The sequence below is a fragment of the Leptonychotes weddellii genome, chromosome 2 (assembly GCF_054177405.1).
Source record: "Leptonychotes weddellii isolate Sample4059 chromosome 2, ASM5417740v2, whole genome shotgun sequence".
Lineage (NCBI taxonomy): Eukaryota > Metazoa > Chordata > Mammalia > Carnivora > Phocidae > Leptonychotes > Leptonychotes weddellii.
This window is the reverse complement of record NC_138370.1, coordinates 161,535,803-161,556,067: the sequence shown is the minus strand read 5'-3', so window position 1 is coordinate 161,556,067 and position 20,265 is coordinate 161,535,803. Positions and strand designations below refer to the sequence as shown.

General features: G+C 37.7%; 1 protein-coding gene across 5 annotated transcripts in view; it reads right to left on the bottom strand.

Moving 5' to 3' along the window:
• Nucleotides 1-20,265, bottom strand: part of PPARGC1A (PPARG coactivator 1 alpha) — a 627,947-nt gene that overhangs the window by 28,745 nt on the left and 578,937 nt on the right. For 4 of the 5 annotated variants that reach the window (XM_081812542.1, XM_081812545.1, XM_081812544.1 and 1 more), the window contains 5 exons: nt 14,271-14,465; nt 12,327-12,449; nt 11,263-11,467; nt 6,996-7,041; nt 6,813-6,886 (listed from right to left, as the gene is read on the bottom strand). In XM_081812542.1, coding sequence (XP_081668668.1) covers nt 6,813-6,886; nt 6,996-7,041; nt 11,263-11,467; nt 12,327-12,449; nt 14,271-14,465 — 643 coding nt within the window. Of the gene's footprint in view, nt 1-6,812; nt 6,887-6,995; nt 7,042-11,262; nt 11,468-12,326; nt 12,450-14,270; nt 14,466-16,176; nt 16,646-20,265 lie in introns of those variants that run through there. The other variant, XM_081812546.1, reaches the window with a different exon arrangement.

Here is a 20,265-nt window from a genome sequence, read left to right as displayed (position 1 = left end):
CTATTTTGAAATCAAATTAGTTTTTACACCTGTAAAAAAGAAGTGTTTTTTTTTTGTTTTTTTTATCAGCCAAAATGAGCTAGTTTAGGACAATCACAAAGTCAGACCAGCTGGCAATACCTAATAAAGCAAACTTCCTGTCTCATCCCTCCTGTTTCCCAAAGACTCCGCAGATGGGACAGAGGGAATATTCTGGAGGTCTCAGGATTTTGTTGACTCTTTACACTTGTGCTTAAATGTTTGGAAAATTTCACAAAAATTTGTGAGAGTAAAGAAAAAGAAGACACCAGAAAGTCCTGGGCAACAGCTTGATCCATTTCCTTGGCCTGAACCATGTGGATTAAGCCTGTAGACCAAGGATCAACGAAACAACAACCTGAATGTTTCCACCCTGTCCACCCCCTTGCTGCACCTCTGGCAGACATCATTAATTGATCGTGACCTCTTCACTGAGTACAGACTTGGCCTTGGAATCCTCCTCAACACAATGCTCCTGGCAGCCAATAACCAATCAACGATACTTGGCAAGTGAAATGAAACCTATTTAACATAACAGATGTTGACTATTATCTTTAAAATTCAGGCTTCAGGAAAGAGACATCATCTCTCATCAGACAGACATGCTTTGAACCCAGGGTCCACTACAGAGCTAGTGTCAACATATAGCTTTTTCCTCAACAATGAAATGGCCAGAGAATCAAAAAGATAACATATAGAAAATGCTAACTGGGGAGTGCTTAACCTCCAGAATGTGTAGTAATGTAGAAGGAGCTGTTGTTGAGAGAGTATCAAAGAGGAGATTTTTCTACCTCGATTTAGTAAATCCCATATCCACACCCCAAACAGTGTATGTTCAGTTTTTGGGGGGAATTCGAGGGATTTTTGCCACAAAGAAAATATATACCTTCATATATGAGCATGCCAAAGAGAGAACAACATTAGGGTCAGTGAAAGGGGACAGGTGAAGATAATCAAAAGTTGAAAAGATGAGCAACAAGATACAATGACCTCAGTAGATAAAGTTAATGCAGAATAAGTAATTAAATATCGCATATTTATTGAATACTTCTATATGCTGGCACTGAAGGAAGCCTTTTTCATATCGTATCTCTACCCTCAGAGTGACTCAATGAGATACAGGTACTGTTATTATCTTCATTTGGTTCATTAGGATCCTGAGCCTTACAAAAGTTCATTAAAATGACTAAAGGCCACCTTGCTATTGCTAGATGGTAGATCCAGAATTTGAACTTGGGTTTGTCCAATGTCAGAGCCAAGGTTTTGAACATCCTCACTAAGCTACGCTGTCTGCTTTTAGAAAAATCATAGACTACTTCCATTTGAGCTTCACTGCCTATGAAGTTTTTAAATTCTGGTTGAATGCACATGTAATTGCCATTTTTGGATGTCAAAAATGGTTGAATACTGACAATTTTATTTTTCAACCTATATTTTAGTCCTTGGAGTCAGGCAGTAATGTGATTTGGGGATTATAAATATGACTTTAACATTAAGGAAACTAAGACCCAGAAAAGATTAAGGAGAGAGAAAAGCATTTTAGCAATTAAAAGATGAAGGAGGAAAAGTACATGCTCTGTCTTGTAGTTCCTTACTGATTTCACTGCCCATTGCCAAGTACAGTGTTGCTCAAACATCGCTTTGATTTCCTGCCTTCTTGCTTCTGCCCCATCAATATCTTCTCCCCTTTCCATCTGTGCAGTTCAAATCTGATACAAATATTTCTCTCCCTAAGGCTCCCCAAGTCAGTTCAGCCTACAGAGAGTACAGTTCCCTCCACACTCCTTTCCATGGATCACCTGGGTCCTTCACTAATGATATCAGCTTAATGCTTCTTTCTGTCCTTGAACCATCTTTATAATTCTTTTCAATCTTCTGTGCAGTCATTGTATTTAACTTGAAGCAAAGTTACAGGGTTCCCCTTGATAACTGCTTTTCTCCCTTTGGTGATTCTGTTGAGGTACAATCAGTCTTTGTCACATCGTGCAATCCCTACCATGCAAGAAATGTTACTAAAGATTGTTCGAGGAGATGGAGATCACAACCACCATATACTGCATCGCATTTCAAATGCATGATATCTCTATCCAAAAAACCTCTTCTTTACACCACCCTCCAGTTCCAAACTTTTCTTCCCAGTCTCCTTCGGCATGCTCCAGGTTCCTCCTCAGCGCCTTGTTTTTCTAGAGCTCTAAATTCTTTCTACTTTGTAAGGCAGTTTGGCCCTACCTCAGTTTCTCCAATTTGCAGCTTCACACTTAAAACCACCACACTCCATAAACTAAAAACCACCCCCTGGGCCCATCTTTCTTAGAAGGTAACAAAATATTACAGGTAATAAATAATATCTTGCCTTCATGCTACCTGTACAATGTGTGTTATTTCCCCGACAGACTATAAGCCCCCATCTTAAACACAAGAACGTTTGTTTAGCAGGCCAAGGACAATGCTTCATACTTTATATGGATCAGCCTCTAGGTCTCCCGTTTGCTATACATCCGCTAAGACCTATCATATTGCAAGCATAGAGCAGGTATCAAAAACATGTTGGTAAATTGATTTCCATTGTACCCAATAATCTTTCAAAGCCCCCAGAGGAAAGGATTTAAATCAGTCAGATGAATTCTGGTTCACTGACAGAAATAAATCCACTGTGTATATTTTTAAGGATTTTAAATATGTAAAAAAAATGTATCTTATATACATCTCTACTTGTCTTTCAATAGTGTAGGCTCCTAAACTTTTGAAATCATCACTAAATTACTTAAAATTAGATATCTATCAATAAGAAAAATGTTAAAACTTTTGTAAAAGAAGTGCTTTTTTGTAACACCATAACCTCACTAATGGAAGGAATGCAATTAAAATGATATATTCATATATATAACATTTCAAAAACAAAGATATCCAATGCTAGGAAGGATGTAATAAAGCAAGTATATCCATGTAGTGCTAATGGGGCTATAAATAAAAGCACTCCTTTGGAAAGCAATGTGGCAATATATACCAGAAGACCCCAAGATATCTTTATATTCACTATTAAAAACTGCTAAGAATTTATCTTTAGAAAATAAGATAAAATTTGTGAAAAGAACAACAACAACAAAAACCCCACAAATATCTGATTAAAACGGTCAGAGGACCTGAATAGGTATTTTTCCAAAGAACACATACAGATGGCCAACAGACACATGAAAAGATGCTCAGCATCACTAAATCATCAGGAAAAGGGACATTAAAACCACAATGTCACTTTATACCTGTCAGAATGAATAGTATAAAAAATACAATAAGTAACAAGTGTTGATGAGAATGTGGGGAAAAAAGGAAACCATGTGACTGCTGGTGGAAATGTAAATCAGTGCAGCCACTCTGGAAAACAATATGGAGATTCCTGAAAAAAAAATTAAAAATAGAAATACCATATAATCCAGTAATTCCACTGTTGGGTATTTATTCAACAAAAATGAAAACACTAGTTAAAAAAGATACATGCATCCCTATGTTTATTGCAGCATTATTTATAAAAACCAAGATACAAAAGCAATAGATGAATAAAGAAGATGTAGTATACATATATAATGGAATATTATTCAGTCATAAAAAAGAAAATCTTGCTGTTTGTGAAAGCATGAACGGATCTAGAGAATCTTATGCTAAGTGATGTCAGACAGAGAAAGACAAATCCCATATGATTTCATTTATATGTGGAATCTAAAAAACAAAACAAAACAAACAAACAAACAAGAAACAGACTCATAAAGACAGAGAACAAACTGATGGTGATTGCCAGGGGGAGGGAGGTGGGGGGATGGGCAAAATAGGGGAAGGGGATTAAGAGGTACAAACCTCCAGTTATAAATATGTCACAGGGATGAAAAGCACAGCATAGGGAATTAATCAATAATATTGTAATAAACTTATATGGTGACAGATGGTAACTATAATTATCATGGTGAGCACTGCATAATATATAGAAGTGTTGAATTACTATGTTGTATGCCTGAAACTAATATACCATTGTGTGTCGAATACACTTCAGTAAAAAAAAATTATGAACAAACATTTCTAATGCAGTGCTATTTCCAAACGGTAACACTTTAAAACAACCTAACTTTATAAGAGGAGTACGACTAAATAAATTTTGATGTACCTACTAAAACTAATGTCATATAACACACTAAAAGCCTGATAATAAAGGGTCTGTGATAATACAAAACTTTCTCATTAAAATGTTAACTGAAAAATCAGGATGCAAAATTATATACACAAAATGATTATAGTATAAATATAACATATTAAATTATCCATAGAAGAAAAAAATGCATTGGTAACTTTACATCTTAAATTGTGAATAGGGGCACCTGTGTAGTTCAGTTGGTTCTGTCTGACTCTTGATTGCCGCTCAGGTCATGATCTCAGGGTTGTGGGATTGAGGCCCCCCACCCCCACCCCAGTCGGGCTCTGTGCTCAGCAGGGAGTCTGCTTGAGATACCCTCTCCCTTGCCGTCTTCCCTTCCCCCTGCTATGCTCTCTCTCTCTCAAATAAATAAATAAGTCTTAAAAAAAAGAATTATGAATTTTTCCACCAGTTTATATTTTTGACATTTTTATAGTAAGCTTAAATTATTTATAGTAAGAGAATAATAAAAACCTTTTAACAGAAGCCTTGGTGTGGGTGTATAAAATGGAACCTTTCTCAATCCTCTCTGAAACAAAGTAACTGACTAATACAACATTCTGAACACTCAGAGTAAATAGATTCCTTTCAACTGGGCCACAGTAGTATTTCCCAAACGAGTTGATGTCTATTATAGTGGTAACTGGAATTATGTAAGGTAATAAAATATGATGCCATTGAATGAAGTATAAGAAAAATTGTTTCTGTAAGAAGAACCAATAAAGGTATGTCACTAAAAGAAGAGATGTCAAATTAGTTGTAGACAGGTGGTATCAGAAACACTGGGAAAACATGGGAAATTATGATTACTATTTACTTATATGAAAATCATAAAAATTCACAATGATTTTGCACTCAGACTACTACACAAATATCTTTAATTCTTTTCCTTTAAAAAGCAAGAAAGGAACAGTGGATACCATCTAAAATACATTTTTTTTTTAAAGATTTTATTTATTTATTTTGACAGAGAGAGAGAGAGACAGTGAGAGAGGGAACACAAGCAGGGGGAGTAGGAGAGGGAGAAGCAGGCTTCCCGCCCAGCAGAGGCCCTGAGACCATGACCTAAGCTGAAGGCAGACACTTAACGACTGAGCCACCAAGGCGCCCCGCTAAGATACATTATTATTACTACAGTTTGTGCCAGAAAGATGAATGGATTGCCAATTAAGACATTTAAGTTCAAGGCAAAGGTCGCTGTTTCTTATACAAAAAAAAATTGATATTTGAATGTTTCTTTATATGACTCAGGCAAAAGTAAAATGACAAAACTATATACTTTAATCAGTTTTTTGGATAAATGCACCAAAATACTCATTCTTGTTGGTCAGATAAGAAGGTCTTTACCGCATATGATATATATACATAAAAGTTACTTATAACCATATAAGTAATTACAATTTAAGAAATGATGTTATGTATATGCCTATAAGTGAGTATATATGTATATATGTATGTATGCATATGAAGATATGTATACATTTGCATATGTATATACGTGTACGTACACACACACACACACACACACAGAATATATATAAATACCATGAAATTAACTACCCCATTGCTTGACTAAATCATGAGATCATGCAGTAGACCTTTCACAAGGTGGTAGTTTAGCAAACTCAAAGTGTGAAATTAAACTTAGTGACAATGACCATGGTGTATGTAGGCACTATATTCTGGTTGAAAGCATCTTGTTTAAGTTACTGTTCCTTTACCCTTATCAGCAATGGCCAGAGCCAAGGAACTTCTTGTTCAGACAGCCTAGGATTCACTTTCTGGTATAGTTCTGTACCTAAACCTAAAGCACTCAGTGCAAAGGCACCATTTACACCCGACTTAGAAGTCTGCCTAGGAAGTCTGTGGATTATTAAGTTATTCGGGGGTTGCTCCAAGCTTTTAAAGCTCCTTCCTCTTCAGCATAAAGTAAGACTGACTAAATGAGTCCAGAAGTCCAAATGGCGAAGAAAATCACTCTTGTTTAAAAATATCTAAGTACATTTTGTTTTGGTGAATGGGCACATTTTCATTTTTCTCCTTTGCTGAAAAGATAAAAATGGTAACATATATAAGAGAACATTATACTGTTAAGTATAATGGTGAGTGAGAAAATATTCCAATTCAAACATTGATATAATGAATAAACTGGGGTTCAAAACTTTGCTCCTTGCTTTCTAGCTCTGTGATCCTGGACAAGTTGCTTAACATTTCTGAACTTTATATCCTCATCTTAAAGATGAGAAAATTACCACTATCTTCATGAGGTTGTTGTGAAACTAGTCAAAACCACTTACACGCCTGGCACATTTATTGAACAGGAGACCAATAAATGTTATTTTCTCCTCCTGCTCAAGGGTTATTTAAGGATCTAAAGCAACAGTATACATCAGAGGGTCTGGCCCAGGTCTGACACACAATAAATGTCTTCTCTTTAAAAGAAAAAGGAAGTGAAAATATTTATAGGTAACTTCTTATCCAATGTTGCTTGTATTATTTGTTAATTTCATTAATCACATGGAGAATATGCTCTATTATTTAATACATATTACACACACACACACACACACACGCACACACACACACAGAGTTCCAAGTGAAATGTAAGGCTTACCTGCAGTTCCAGAGAGTTCCACACTTAAGGTTCGTTCAATAGTCTTGTTCTCAAATGGGGAACCCTTGGGGTCACTGGAAGATATGGCACATTTATAAAAACAAACTGAAATGGAGTTGCTGTAGCCAAATGTATTAGAACCCCCTTCCCTTTCTGAAAATGGTTACATTTCTTAATACTTACTTTGGTGACTCTGGGGTCAGAGGAAGAGATAAAGTTGTTGGTTTGGCTAAAGGAAAAAAAAGGAAACTAATTATGAAATACTGAGTTTTTGAAGGTTTTTTGTGGGGTTTTTTGTGTTTTTTTTTTTTTAGAATTTTTTTTCTTACTACAATCAGGTTGGAAACTGGAAACTGGAAAACTAAAATAAGGAAATCCCTGCATATTGGATCAAAGTCAGACAACAGTCCATTATGCTAAAACAAATTCCAAACAACATTTGCATTGGTAAACTATCATTCAAAAACACATACAAAACCAGAATTTCCCCCAAAATGTAGCATCTCTGTTAAGGATACAAAATTTGCATCATACCATCAGAGAGAAATAATGTGTTCTATTTTAATTTGGAATACAGTACACGGTTTGTTTAGACAAGAAAACAGCAGAATAACCATAAGACAACAGAACGTTATGAATATTCAGTTGATTTTTCTCCTAAAATGTATAATTTTATACCTAGCCCTGAGAATAGGTTATTTCTATGAGGCCAAAGCTCAAGCAATAACCATTCCATTTACTGAAAATAATTAATTGAGAGATTATGACAAATTGTGGACACTGACCCAGATGGTTTAAAAGGGGTTCAGATCCCCAAATCTTAGAGACAAAGTAAGATACTGCATTTATCAGTTGAGAGACCTATAGACTTGCAAAGAGAGCTCATTTACTTCCTTTTATGCTTCCTAAATCTTACCTCCTACAGGAGGCATTTCCCAATTAGGAAGGGTGGAGTAAGAATCTTCTTCTCACTCCAAAATTTCAATTGCTTCTCCTTGGCAGTCTTGTATTTTGAACAGAAGGAGGGGAAAACATGATGAGAAACGTACTTGGGATATACATCCACATATTATGTATATATATATGCTTATCTATAAAGATATATGTATGTAGGTTTATGTCAATTTTTTCTCATTAACATAACTACTTTCAAAAGGTCAAGAGGTAGTCATTTACGTAATGAAAATCACAGACTTGAAACTAAAAAGTTCTTTAGAATAAACTCTCATTTTATGGATGAAAAACCTGAGACCTAAAGATGTGAAATACTTCCAGGGCCATAAAACTAGTTACTGGTGGAGTCAGCCCAGAATATGTTTCCTTTTTCCTATTACCAAAAGGAATTGTATTCAATAGATACTAAAGTAAATTAATCAACCCCAGTAATTAAGGTCCTTTGAAATGTGAAAATATTATTTATGTCCAAATTAGGCTGAAGTTACATACTTTACTTGGATAAACAGTATTTACATATTTAATTTGTCGATTTAGATTTAGTTTTTAAACAATTGAATGTTTTATCATCTATCCAATGTGCATCCAGAAATATGAAGTTCACGCTGTCTTCTACAAATTAGGTACATTGATTGATTGGCTTTTATATATACAGATAAATGAACTGGTTTTAGATTAATTTTTTTAGTATGTCTGATATAATGAGCCTTTCCAAAAGAACACACTCATGAAGGAAATTTACCAACATTTTCGGCGTTCAACTCATAATTAGGATCATGCATAGCAAGTATCACTAGATACGAACTGTGTACCATACACAGTAAATACACATTGAAAATTGGTCTCTGGGATTCCAGCTTTCAAGGTGTAGGGCAGCCTATCCGAAATGCTCAAAGTAAGATCCCTAACATTCTGACAGTTGGGTGTAGATGAATGCAAGGGCACTGGAAGGGCAGCATTGGGCAGCGGCCATGTTTAATGGGACTGATGGCAAACAGGAAGAGAAGGCTATAGGAAGTTTCAGCCCCAAAGCACATACAGTACAGAAGGCCATCCCTGAATATGCCCACACTCACGAGAGCTACCAAGAGAGGAGCACTGATTTGGTTTACGGGGAGTTTAATGCACACTATTCCAATGATGGACAGACCAGGGCCTCTAAGATCCTTGAGGGCAGGAATGCATTCTTTTCATGCAGATCATGGTCTTTTTGATGAATGAATACATTAGCAAATGAATGAATAAATGAATAGAGGGGACACCAACATGAGCCAAAAGTCAGGCCATTATCCTAAGGAAGTGAAAAGAACTTGACCCCACACTCTCACAGACAGCACACATGCAGTTCAGTGAAAGCACATTATGATACATCAAGAAGGGATAAACCTCAGTGGATCCTGGGCTACTGTCTCTAATCGTTAATATAGATTCTACTTTTAAAGTTTGAATCATAATTTAAATAAATCCTGAAGCTGAGCATTTATTTCCTGTTGGTTATTCACAGCCAGCCATGTTTATTTTGTTCTTGGACTTTAATAACGATAGGAATTTTGTGGGGTTTTTGTTTGTTTGGTTTTGTTTTCGTCAACAGGCTTTGTTCGGGGATAAACTTTTTATGCTTTGCCACAGGCATATATCTTTCTAAAAAAAATCCACATACAGCAGGTCTCATCTAAAGAATATGTCCTCCACAGGCCAATTTAACTCCTCACTGCCGTGGTTTGTAAGACTTTTCAGTAATATTAGTGGTAAGTGGATCTAAAAAACAAACCCAAAAACCTCCCAAACTCTCAAAATCCAAAAGGGCCAAATACAATTTTAAGAATATGTAAATTTAAAAAATGTTTAAAACATGTGCTGCTGGTCTGGGTTCACTGACTACAGGGTTATAGCTGGCTGAGGGCTTCAGATTCAGCTCCAGAAAATAAACGCCTGACTGGGACACACTAGGACAAGGTGGACAGTAGCCCAGTGAATTTTTCAGTCCACTCACTAGACTGAGCTCAGCTGCCTTCCCTTCACCCGAGGCTCTCCACACCACTGCATCCCATAGCACTGCGGGTTCTGCTCTAAGAAAAACTGGTCCAGTGCACAGTGCGTGAGGGGCCAATCAGGGCAAGGCGAGCTACAGAAAAAATGTGGTTCATTTCAATAAATATCTTTTCCCTGAACTGACAGAAAAGGATGGCCGAGGGATTCTGAGACATCCACCGGGGAAAACCTAATTGAGAGCCAATTTAAAACTTTAAAAGAAGGTTCCTGAAGGTTTATGGTGGGATAGGGATGAGAGAGGGAAACCAAAAACACTGGAAAGAAAATACTAATTAAAACCAGGAGCAACAGCATACCTGTATGAAATAATCATGGTTCAAAACAGGGATCAGGGACTACCACTCTGCAGCTGGAAGGGGCAGTCAGGGAAACAAAAGGGAAAAAAGAAGTGGGTGTTTGTAATTGCTATGTTAGAATATGCCTGCTTCTGGGGCGCCCAGGTGGCGCAGTTGCTTAAGTATCTGATCCTGGTTTCAGTTGGGGTCCTGATCTCCAGGTTGTGAGATCAAGCCCCATGTTGGGCTCCACACTCATCGCACAGTCTGCTTAAGACTCTCTCTCCCTCTCCCTCCCCCTCCCTGCACTCCCTCTCTTACTGCCTCTAAAATAAATAAATAAATCTTTAAAAAAAAAAAAAAAAAAAGACTATGCCTGCCTCCACCACGAGGTTAAAGGTAGGGTTAACATGGAAGCTGAGATATTTTAAAGCGACCGCAACTTTCAACAAGCTTCCTTTGGGCCTCTAAGGACGATTTTAAGGGAAGAGCCAAAAAGAAAGAAAATTATATCTCTGCCAAGACAGGTTTTCCCCAAATCACCCTGATCTGCCTCAGAAGCATCAGCCTTCTAGAATGTATGGGGACAATAAACATCAACCCAGATGCCTCGTTTGATCTGGGCAATATTTTTTAATAGAAAGCAAATACAAATAAATTCCAGGGATTTCCAAATCCTTATTTACAAAATAAAATCTATGAGTATAACATGTGGTCTCTAAAAAAAAAAAAAAGAATGCACTTAATCAGGAGAGGCCGCACAAATACCATGTGCTCTTTTTTAAGGTGTATACAACAAATCAACAATGCCTCATTTTCTTTCCATTATTAGAAAAGAAAAAAGAACAGCTTTTTACTATTGGCTAGCCCAGCTTGCTCTGAATTTCAATTATCTCGGGAATTCAGATTTCACATAAACCTTTCACCACCCCCTCCCCACCCAGCTCACATTTCAGGTGCTTTTTGGTGATTGTGAATTAGGCTGCATATCAGCCGAATAGGACATGTTCAGCCTGTGTCCAAGGAAGGATTTTTTTTCTTTTTATAAGTCTCTAATAAAGTGCTGAATTCCCTTTTCAGAGAGACAGCAGTGGGGCAAAAGCCTGAAGTTTGGGCATTCCCAGCCAGGTGCATGCTTGCTTTGCCTTGTGTTTTAGTCCCCAGCCTACCTTGTAAATGTTGAGACTGCGATTGTGTGTGGGACTTCTTTTTGGAGGTGCATTTGTCTCTGCTACTGTTCCTATTCTCTGTGGGTTTGGTGTGAGGAGGATCATCATTTGTGGTCAGATACTTGAGAAGCTCCGAGCATGGACGTCTTTGTGGCTTTTGCTGTTGACAAATGCTCTTCGCTTTATTGCTCCATGAATTCTCGGTCTTAAAAACAAGGCATAAAGAAAGCTAAAATTAGTGAACTGAACCTTATCAGAATGGATATAGGTTTTCTGAAGAGATGAGATTTTCAATGAAGTGTTCAGTCTAAGTGTACTAGATCTATGAGCTGTGAATAATTGTTTGCAGAACAAGGAAAGAAAATTACATTTAAAATTCCTAAATGACATTTATGCAGCTTTTTATTTCATTTCTCCTACATTTCAATGTTCCTACTCAGCAACATGTAACTAACAAGACCCTATAGCGCCTTTACTGTGAATAAAAAAAAAAATAAGCTGGTTTAAACCTTAATTTGCCACTGATTGCTGGAGCCCCGTATTCACAATTCTCTTAAGTACCCCTTAACGCTCCGTTTTCACTCACAGTGAATGGCAAGACAAACATTGTTTAATACAGCCCGCTAACCGAATTATGTCATTGCCAGCATTCTATCCAATTAATGGCAGAGATAGATCTTTTGCGGTGATTCCAGAGCAATCTTTCTCAGGTTAGACAGCTGGAGAAACAGCAATCCTGCATCTTAAAGTCACTCATAGATAATACCAGCCTAGCAGCAAATTTTATTGTAACCCACATTGCTGCATGTATTAATAAAGTGGGCAAGGAGTGACAGACGGTGGGACTTCCATTCCAATCATCCAAAGACAAAGAATAAATGAACTCTTTCTGGTTTAAAGTAGCTGGAGCGCTGCTTTTGGAAACCCATTTCATATTGTTTCACATTATAAAGCAACTGCAGGATCCCAGCTGAATACATAGAAATAAACCTATCCTTTGTTTTACTGCTTCAAGCAAAATCCTTTGTTACTTGCCCTCCTATATTAAAAAGTTCGCATTGTACCTTAACAACTGCAGGGTTTGTTCTGATCCTGTGATTATGGTTTGCATGGTTCTGGGTACTGAGACCACTGCATTCATTATAACTTAGCTGAGTGTTGGCTGGTGCCAGTAAGAGCTTCTTAAGCTAGAAATATATGAGAGGGGAAAAGCGAGAAAAGTTATGCATCCTGTAGGCATTAGAATAAGTTACTGAAATTTTAAACTTAATATTAATTAATTATAAAAATTAATTCTCTCACTCTTTAATTATAGTCACACCAAGGCACAATAGCGCTAAAGGAAATGCATTTTTAAAAAGTAAGAAAAAATTTGGCATTACACTACCAACTGTGAAAGTATTCTTTTCCCTACATTTGAGACTTAGTATTGTCTACCTTGATTTTTTTTTTTTCTTTTTTTTTTGGATAAAATAAGGCAAAAAGGATCCTCCTAAAAGGATTTCCAAATACCTACTAGCTGAGAAAAGTTGCCCTGCTAAATGAGGAATTGGGGGTTGGGGACAGAATATAGGACATTTTTGCCTCAATAACCCAAATGAATCAAGTGAAAATAAATAAAAGATTCTGTAATGCTTTGAATGATATTTTACAATCCAGTTTCACTTTACTGATTCAAAGGGTATTTATGATAAAAGAGTGGCTATCACTGAAAAAGACTTGTAAGTAAATAGAGTCAGGAGATGTGATTCTGGCTCAGGCAAAGCATTTACTGTTCCTTGACCTCTGTTTCTTCATTTGACTTGCTGGCCTTCTAGGACCTCCCTGCTCGGACAGGCAGGATGATGTTGAGTCAACAACCCCTCCCAGGTGAACCAATTGTGTGGATGAAAATCCTCTGGTATCAATGTAAAGACATCAAAGTACCAGAGAGCAAAGCCAACGGCAAATGGAAAAATGGTGGGGGTAGGGAGAGGGTAGCAATTACTTATGACATAGTTTCTTCTAAACCAGAAATCTCAAAATGAACAGGAGTACAAGCAGAGTCTCCATATGTTTACATGGAATGCTTTTAACATTTAAAAAACTTAGAGAAGGGAGAGAAACAACCTCTAAATGGCAAGCCAAGGAATATTATTAAAGTTTGGAGGATAACATTCCAAAATTTACATAGTATGGTCTTACATCAGATTTATGGCAAATGACAAATGGCTACCATAGATGAGAAGGTAAACTGTGTCTTAGAACTAATAAAATTCTGGTCAAGCACTGCATCAAAAAGAAAATTTACTCTTCATTGCCAACAAATTCACTCTTCATTGCCTCCCATAAATTTAGGGAACTTAGGTTGCAAATGTGCTATTATTTTTCAATCTTCATAAGAATTATGGATCCAAAACCTTAAAATATTGCATATCCCTTGATGGGCCTTTTATTTCTAGAATTGTAGGCATAAGAATAAAACTATAAATGTGTTGATTATTATATGACTTATGATGGTGAAAAATAGGAAAAAGACTAAATATCCAGCCACAAGAGATCTCTTAATGAACCAGGACATCTCCAAACAATAAAATAATATGTAACATGAACCATGCATGCATATATTTCAAATTCACAAACATGATGATGTATCTTAAAACAAGAGGAGATTTCAATCTTTTTTTCCATCAGAGATTATTTGATTTTACAGGTGAATTTTTGGTCTATTCTTTTTGGGTCATCTATGTTTTCTAAGCTTCTACCATGAACATAAATAATGCTAAGAAATAAAAATACACAAACACAGCAAAAGTTAAAACAAACTGTAGTAAGACCACATGAAGACTGTTATTACCAACATTTTTAAACACAGAATCACAGAATTTGCAACTCTGAGTCTGCTCGGGACTTGTTTTTGGCATCAATCTAAATTAAAAATCCAGACCTTATTGTTACTACATCATACCCATGCAGCGGGTAGCCAGAGGCAACTCCAATTCCTGTTAAACAGTAGGAAGGGTTCTTACTAGAGACGGCTCTTCTGCCTCCTGAGGCGGTGGGGTGCCGTCAGGCATGGAGGAAGGACTAGCCTCATTCTCAGTGGTCACATCTCCATCTGTCAGTGCATCAAATGAGGGCAATCCGTCTTCATCCACAGGGAGACTGTCCAGTGTTTCTGTGAGGACTGCTAGCAAGTTTGCCTCGTTCTCTTCATCTATCTTCTGCAAAAACAGAAAAATAGACGACGTGAGTGAGTTGACATTAGGGGACAGGTAACACCATCAATCAGCGTAGAGGGGTCATGTTTATCCAAATGAGTCAACTGTACATGAAATTTTGAATGCTCACACTGGAACACAAAAGATCATGTCTTCTTCAAACTCCAAATTCACTTTTGGTCTGAATCACACAATGAACTGATACCTCTCAGTACCAATCTCTGATGGTTGAGCTGTCCAAGTTGGCAATTTATGATGTCAGTGCATATTATGGCCGTATATGACGCTGTCTTGTTTGCAGTCGCTTTCCCCATGGGTATGTCTTCTTTCCCTAACTAAAGGAGAAGGTCTAGAGAATCTCAGAACTTGAGAGAATTTTAACCATCATCTATTTCATCTTCAGATATAGTGTTTCAATCTCCTGTGCAGCCGAGATGTTTAGATAACCCTCTGTTTGAACAGCACCAGAAACTGAAACTATATGGAGACAAACCATACACTTTCATGGTTTCAGTTATAATCTCATCACTGAACACTCCACAGCCATTTATTTCCCTCCCTGACATCTCTCCCAACTTTAGTCATAAATCTAGAACTGCCCACTGGACATTTCTACCTGATAATAGCTCCCTCATCCTCCAAAACCCAAACTTAGGATCTTTCACAACAAAACTGCTATTTCCATTGACTTCCTGAGTTTGGGCAACAATTCTTCAGACCCAAACTCTAGAACTCCCTTGAGTCCTCTTTATCTGGTCCATCATTAAGTAGGAGTCTTACTTTGTCATGTCTCTTCAATGCAGTCATTTCTTGTGGCCGGGGTACGATTCTAGTGCTACATTACTCGGAATGGGGGCTCCTGCGAACATATTCTAACTTGTTTCCGCAACTCCCACAATCACTCGCATCCATACACCCTTGGAAAGTTAATCTTCAGGTATTCATTCCATAAACATATCTGCGTACCTACTATACCAGAGCCATGTTTCGTGTTAGAGATAGAAAGAAAAAGATGGACCCCTGCCCTCTAAAAACCCTCCAGTGGAAGGAAAGAACCTGTGAATAATTTATTATAAAAGATAACATTTATTTCAGTACTCTGTACCCGCTTATATACCCTGTTTATAGGGAAATGTGCTATATTCCCATCACCTGGACAACCAGTGCCGATGCGAGGCACACAGTGTGGTCATTGATTACTTGCTGAATAATTCATCGATATGCATTTACTGCCTAGAATATACGTTGTGCAGATCACTTTCTCTTCCTTCTATTAGCACTTCACATTGTTTGTCCAATTTGACCTGCTTCATAAATCTTTTTTTTTAAAGTTCTGTATGCTATGACATTAACAATATCGGCTAAATTATCCCACACAGATTCTATTACAAAATGCACCTAAGCTGCTGACATCTAATGAAGCCAGCAGTGCCCACACGTCCTTTCTCTCTAGCACTGAACTCCAGTTAATTGACCTGACAAAATTACAAGAATCACAGAATAAGACAGCTAATCAGAAAATCAAATTGTATTACTAGAGAAATTAGGCAGGCCTTTATCACGTATACATTCTATTTTTCACATAGAAATTGTTTTCCCTCATTACTGGGGAGTCCCCATCCAGGAGTAAAATTACAGACTTCTTTCTCTTTTGGATTCAAGAGGCCAGAAAGAGCCATTTGTACTCATGGTAGACTCTCCTAGCCTTTCTTACCTTTGCATAATGTGTCTCCCAAATGCCCCTGGACTTCACATTGTGAATCAAGTGGTTTTGGGCACACGGGATGGAATGACAACTTTCTGAATTTGAGGACTCCGCTGCAGGAGGTAAATCCTAATGGGGGGTGAGTGAAATGTTAACTTCAAAATGGCACCACTCTTCCAGAAACTGACTGATTCTTTAAAAATCAAACTGCTTGATTTAATAAGAGATCATTATTGAGCATACCGCCCAGCCTCAATTCTCCTGGATCTGCCCATGTAATCTGAATAATAAAGATATTGAAATGATTTTCACTTCTTTTCTGCCCAGGATCATAATCTAGCGTCCAAAGATTCCAATCTCTCAGCTTTCAATTCAGATTCCCCCCAACATACAAAAAACCAAATTCAGGTTATTCATCTGTCCTAAATAGAAATTATATTTAAATTAAATACATATTATTTTAAATCATCCAAAATCATGAGATTTACTTTAATATAAATATATCCAGGGGCGCCTGGGTGGCTCAGTCGTTAAGCGTCTGCCTTCAGCTCAGGTCATGATCCCGGGGTCCTGGGATCAAGCCCCGCATCGGGCTCCCTGCTCCGCGGGAAGCCTGCTTCTCCCTCTCCCACTCCCCCTGCTTGTGTTCCCTCTCTCGCTGTGTCTCTCTCTGTCAAATAAATAAATAAAATCTTTTAAAAAATATATATATATATCCATAGTAGCTAATAAAAATAATTTTTGATGATATCTCAAGCACACATGCACACACACACATGCACACACGGTTTCAGTAAATTGGACTTTTTGTCCAAGTATCCCAGTTTTCAGAAAGGCTTATTTCACTGAAGTTCAAAAATAGCTCAAGAAAAAGTTAAGAATGTTTACCAATAAATGAGTAGTTTTGTTTACTCCGATTTAAATTTTGTATTTGGCTTTCCAGCAACACTACAAGCCTCTATTTGCTTTCAATCACATAATACAATAGCGCCTTAGTTCTATCCCTAGTGTAAACAAACTACAATAATTCCAATCAAGTCAGAATGACAACGAACACTTAACTAGTTTTCTCCAATTTCTTTAATAAGCCCGGGTGAATGTACATCAAAAACAATGGCAGAAATATTGGAGCCTGATAATGTCATAATTAATTTACAAGATCTGATTAAACCACAGCTATTTAAATTCTCTCTACTGGAACCACAATGGAAGGGAGGGTTGTGGGTTGGAAGATTGGCAGATAGTGTGTGTGTGTGTGTGTGTGTGTGTGTGTGTGTGTGTGTGTGAGATGGGGTATGTGGGTAGGGTAGGCTGCTATTCAACCAGGACAGACCAGTAGGGCTGTAATCCTTATTTAGAGCCCATGTTCATCACATTTCTATGTGGCTGACTCAGTGAGGGGCTTGGAGACCGTTTATTTTAGTAAAGTTGTTCTTGAATTATGGAAGGAAAGAATGTTATTTCAAATTCTGTATTTTGTCTAATTGTAGAAGACTGGTGAAAAAGTTAAGATATTTCCCAATGACATTTTTGTTCTGAAGCTCAACAGATCGTCCTGTACGTAAAGTTGAGTGGACATTGCTCCTCACTGTGGCAATTCCAATTAGTTTAGCATGAGTCTCAACAATCAAACACTCCAGAGAAGGCAATGGATGTGACAAAAAGGACTTGGGTAAACAATTAATGTCACTTCCCATTATTGCTTCAGTCCCAATTTACAGAGCAAATAAATCAAAGTCACAGCAGATGAAGCACTCTGGCCTACCAACACATGTCTGTTCACAGGTGACGGGCCATGGAAATACATCAGGCAGTAAAACGACTTTGCAAAATAACCTTTCAAAGACTCTGCTCTGACACCGCTTTCTAATTGTTCAAAATTACCGTTTTTACAAAAATATACTTATTAGCTCCATATAAGTTAAGAAAAGAAGAGCAGAGAGGTGAAAAAGAGAAAGCAGGTCACCAATTAGGTAGTGATCTAAAGCTACACAGCTGAGCTCAGTTTTGCCAGTGGCGGCAGAGAGGGAAAGAAAGGTAGGGAAGAGGCCAACAGGCATTTCCACAGGGGACCTCTGTGACTCTCAACCTGCTCTAGCCATGCTGGGCGTCAACCCTGGGCTCTCCTTACGCAAGGCAAGTCTGCTGCTCTCCTCCCCACCGAAATAAAAGTTTCGTGTGACAGTCGCGCTCATTCTCGGAGGGCGCTCCCGGAGTAAAAAAGCCCATTCCACAGATACTCACGTTGTAAAGAATTTCCACTGACAGGTGATACACGTACATATATACTAACAACCCAAAATTCAGAACGGGCAGTAATTCTGAAGCAATGCTCTGTCATTAACAAACGATAGTTAAGAACACTTGGTTCATTACTGCTCGTTGGGACTGCTGGGTCCCTATCTGACCTGCCCTAAGTGTGATAGAATTCAAAGGGCACAGTTAAAGGAAGGCAGATTCTGCATCTTCGGGTGCTCAGAGTCACCTCAAATTTGAAATTTGGGGTCCAGGACATAATATCTGGGCCTTCTTCCCTTGTGAGCAGTTGGCAAAAGGATCTTCCAACTGATTACACATGGTGGGGCCAACAGTGCATTGAGCTCACCCAAGTGCATCGAGAGGGAATAAATCTACTAAATTAAGGAGGAAATGAGGGACTCCGGGATGTTACTGGACACCTGACGGGAGAGCTGCAAAGTGAAACCGGCATGTGGTATCCCAAAGATTTTTAAATGCAGGCTATTATGGAAGGACCATGCCCTGCTTATGATAGTAATTTTTTCCACATCTTGTAGAATTGCAATTACACTCTGTGTCCCCAGATTCTCACACTCGCTTGATCTCTGTTTGATAAAAATAGTTTAATAGCCATTTAATCACAGCTTCATTATCTTAGCTCTCTTAATGCGAATTAGGCCAGGAGAATTCCTGCTTCCTCATTATTCAAATCATCAATAAGAAGGAAACAGTGGGGTCTTCTTATCATTCATTAATCAGTTTCAGTATCTTAGGTACTGTTTACTCAGAGATCAGTCTATGTGAGAGGTCACTTAACCTCTGCGAGCCTCTATTTTTTTCTATATAAAAATTGAGGTTATTATCTGCCTAATTCCTAGGACAGAATTTTTCTGCACTCATGGTTAATAGGCAGGAAAAAAAAGAATGGACGAAAGCCTGAGAATCCTTCAAGAAGAGGCTCAATAAACATTTCCAGTGTAATGCCCATTGTCTTGACTGCCCATATTTGAAAGCATGATCTACCGCCGACTTTTAGCAATGGGCCAGCTTCCTCCCAAATACCCAGCATGCCACGGGCTTCCTCCTTGCCCCATCTTGCTGATTTGGAAGCAGCTAATGAAGACAAAATTAACTCCTACTTTAAGTGAGGCCTAATTAGGAAGGGAAATCTGCTAGAGTAACATCTGGTAATGCATTCTGAAGCCAAATATAAATGACATTTTTGGATTATCCACTATTTTGGATTATTTCTCCCACTAGACCCCAACCAGGAGTTGAAATAAATAAATGAGAAAGTGACTTTTATGATAGATTGTGGGGTTCAAAGAAGAAATACGGTTGACCATAGGAGTCCCTTTCCTGGATCTTTACACATAAAGTTCTGTACCTTTTGTTCATGCACAAAAAGGCAAAAAAACTTTGCATGTATAAATTTTGGTTTTAATGTATAAAGTTTGATTCAAGATTTGCAAGAAGCTGACCTAAAATTTTAAAAATAATTTTTGAAATGAAAGAAAAAAATAACAATTCAGACTAGACTACTGAAACAGAATTTGAGGTTATTAGCTTTTTTCTTTAAAGCATTTTAATCAGGAAAGATACCACCTCATCGACAGTGTATTATACATGTCTGCTCTGAGGGGTCTAAGCTTTTGCTGGAGATGTTAATATTTTGAATACTCACTCTCAAACAACGCTCTTTCTCTTTTTTTTTTCTCTCTTTTTCCTCTCTTTCCTTCCTCAAATGCTTTACAATCCAATTTGCTTTTCCTTGCTTCTCTTATACCCAGGTATGGACCAACAGCATGTCCGTGCACCTTCTCACAACCCAACAGAAAATGGGCGGATTCCCCATGTGGC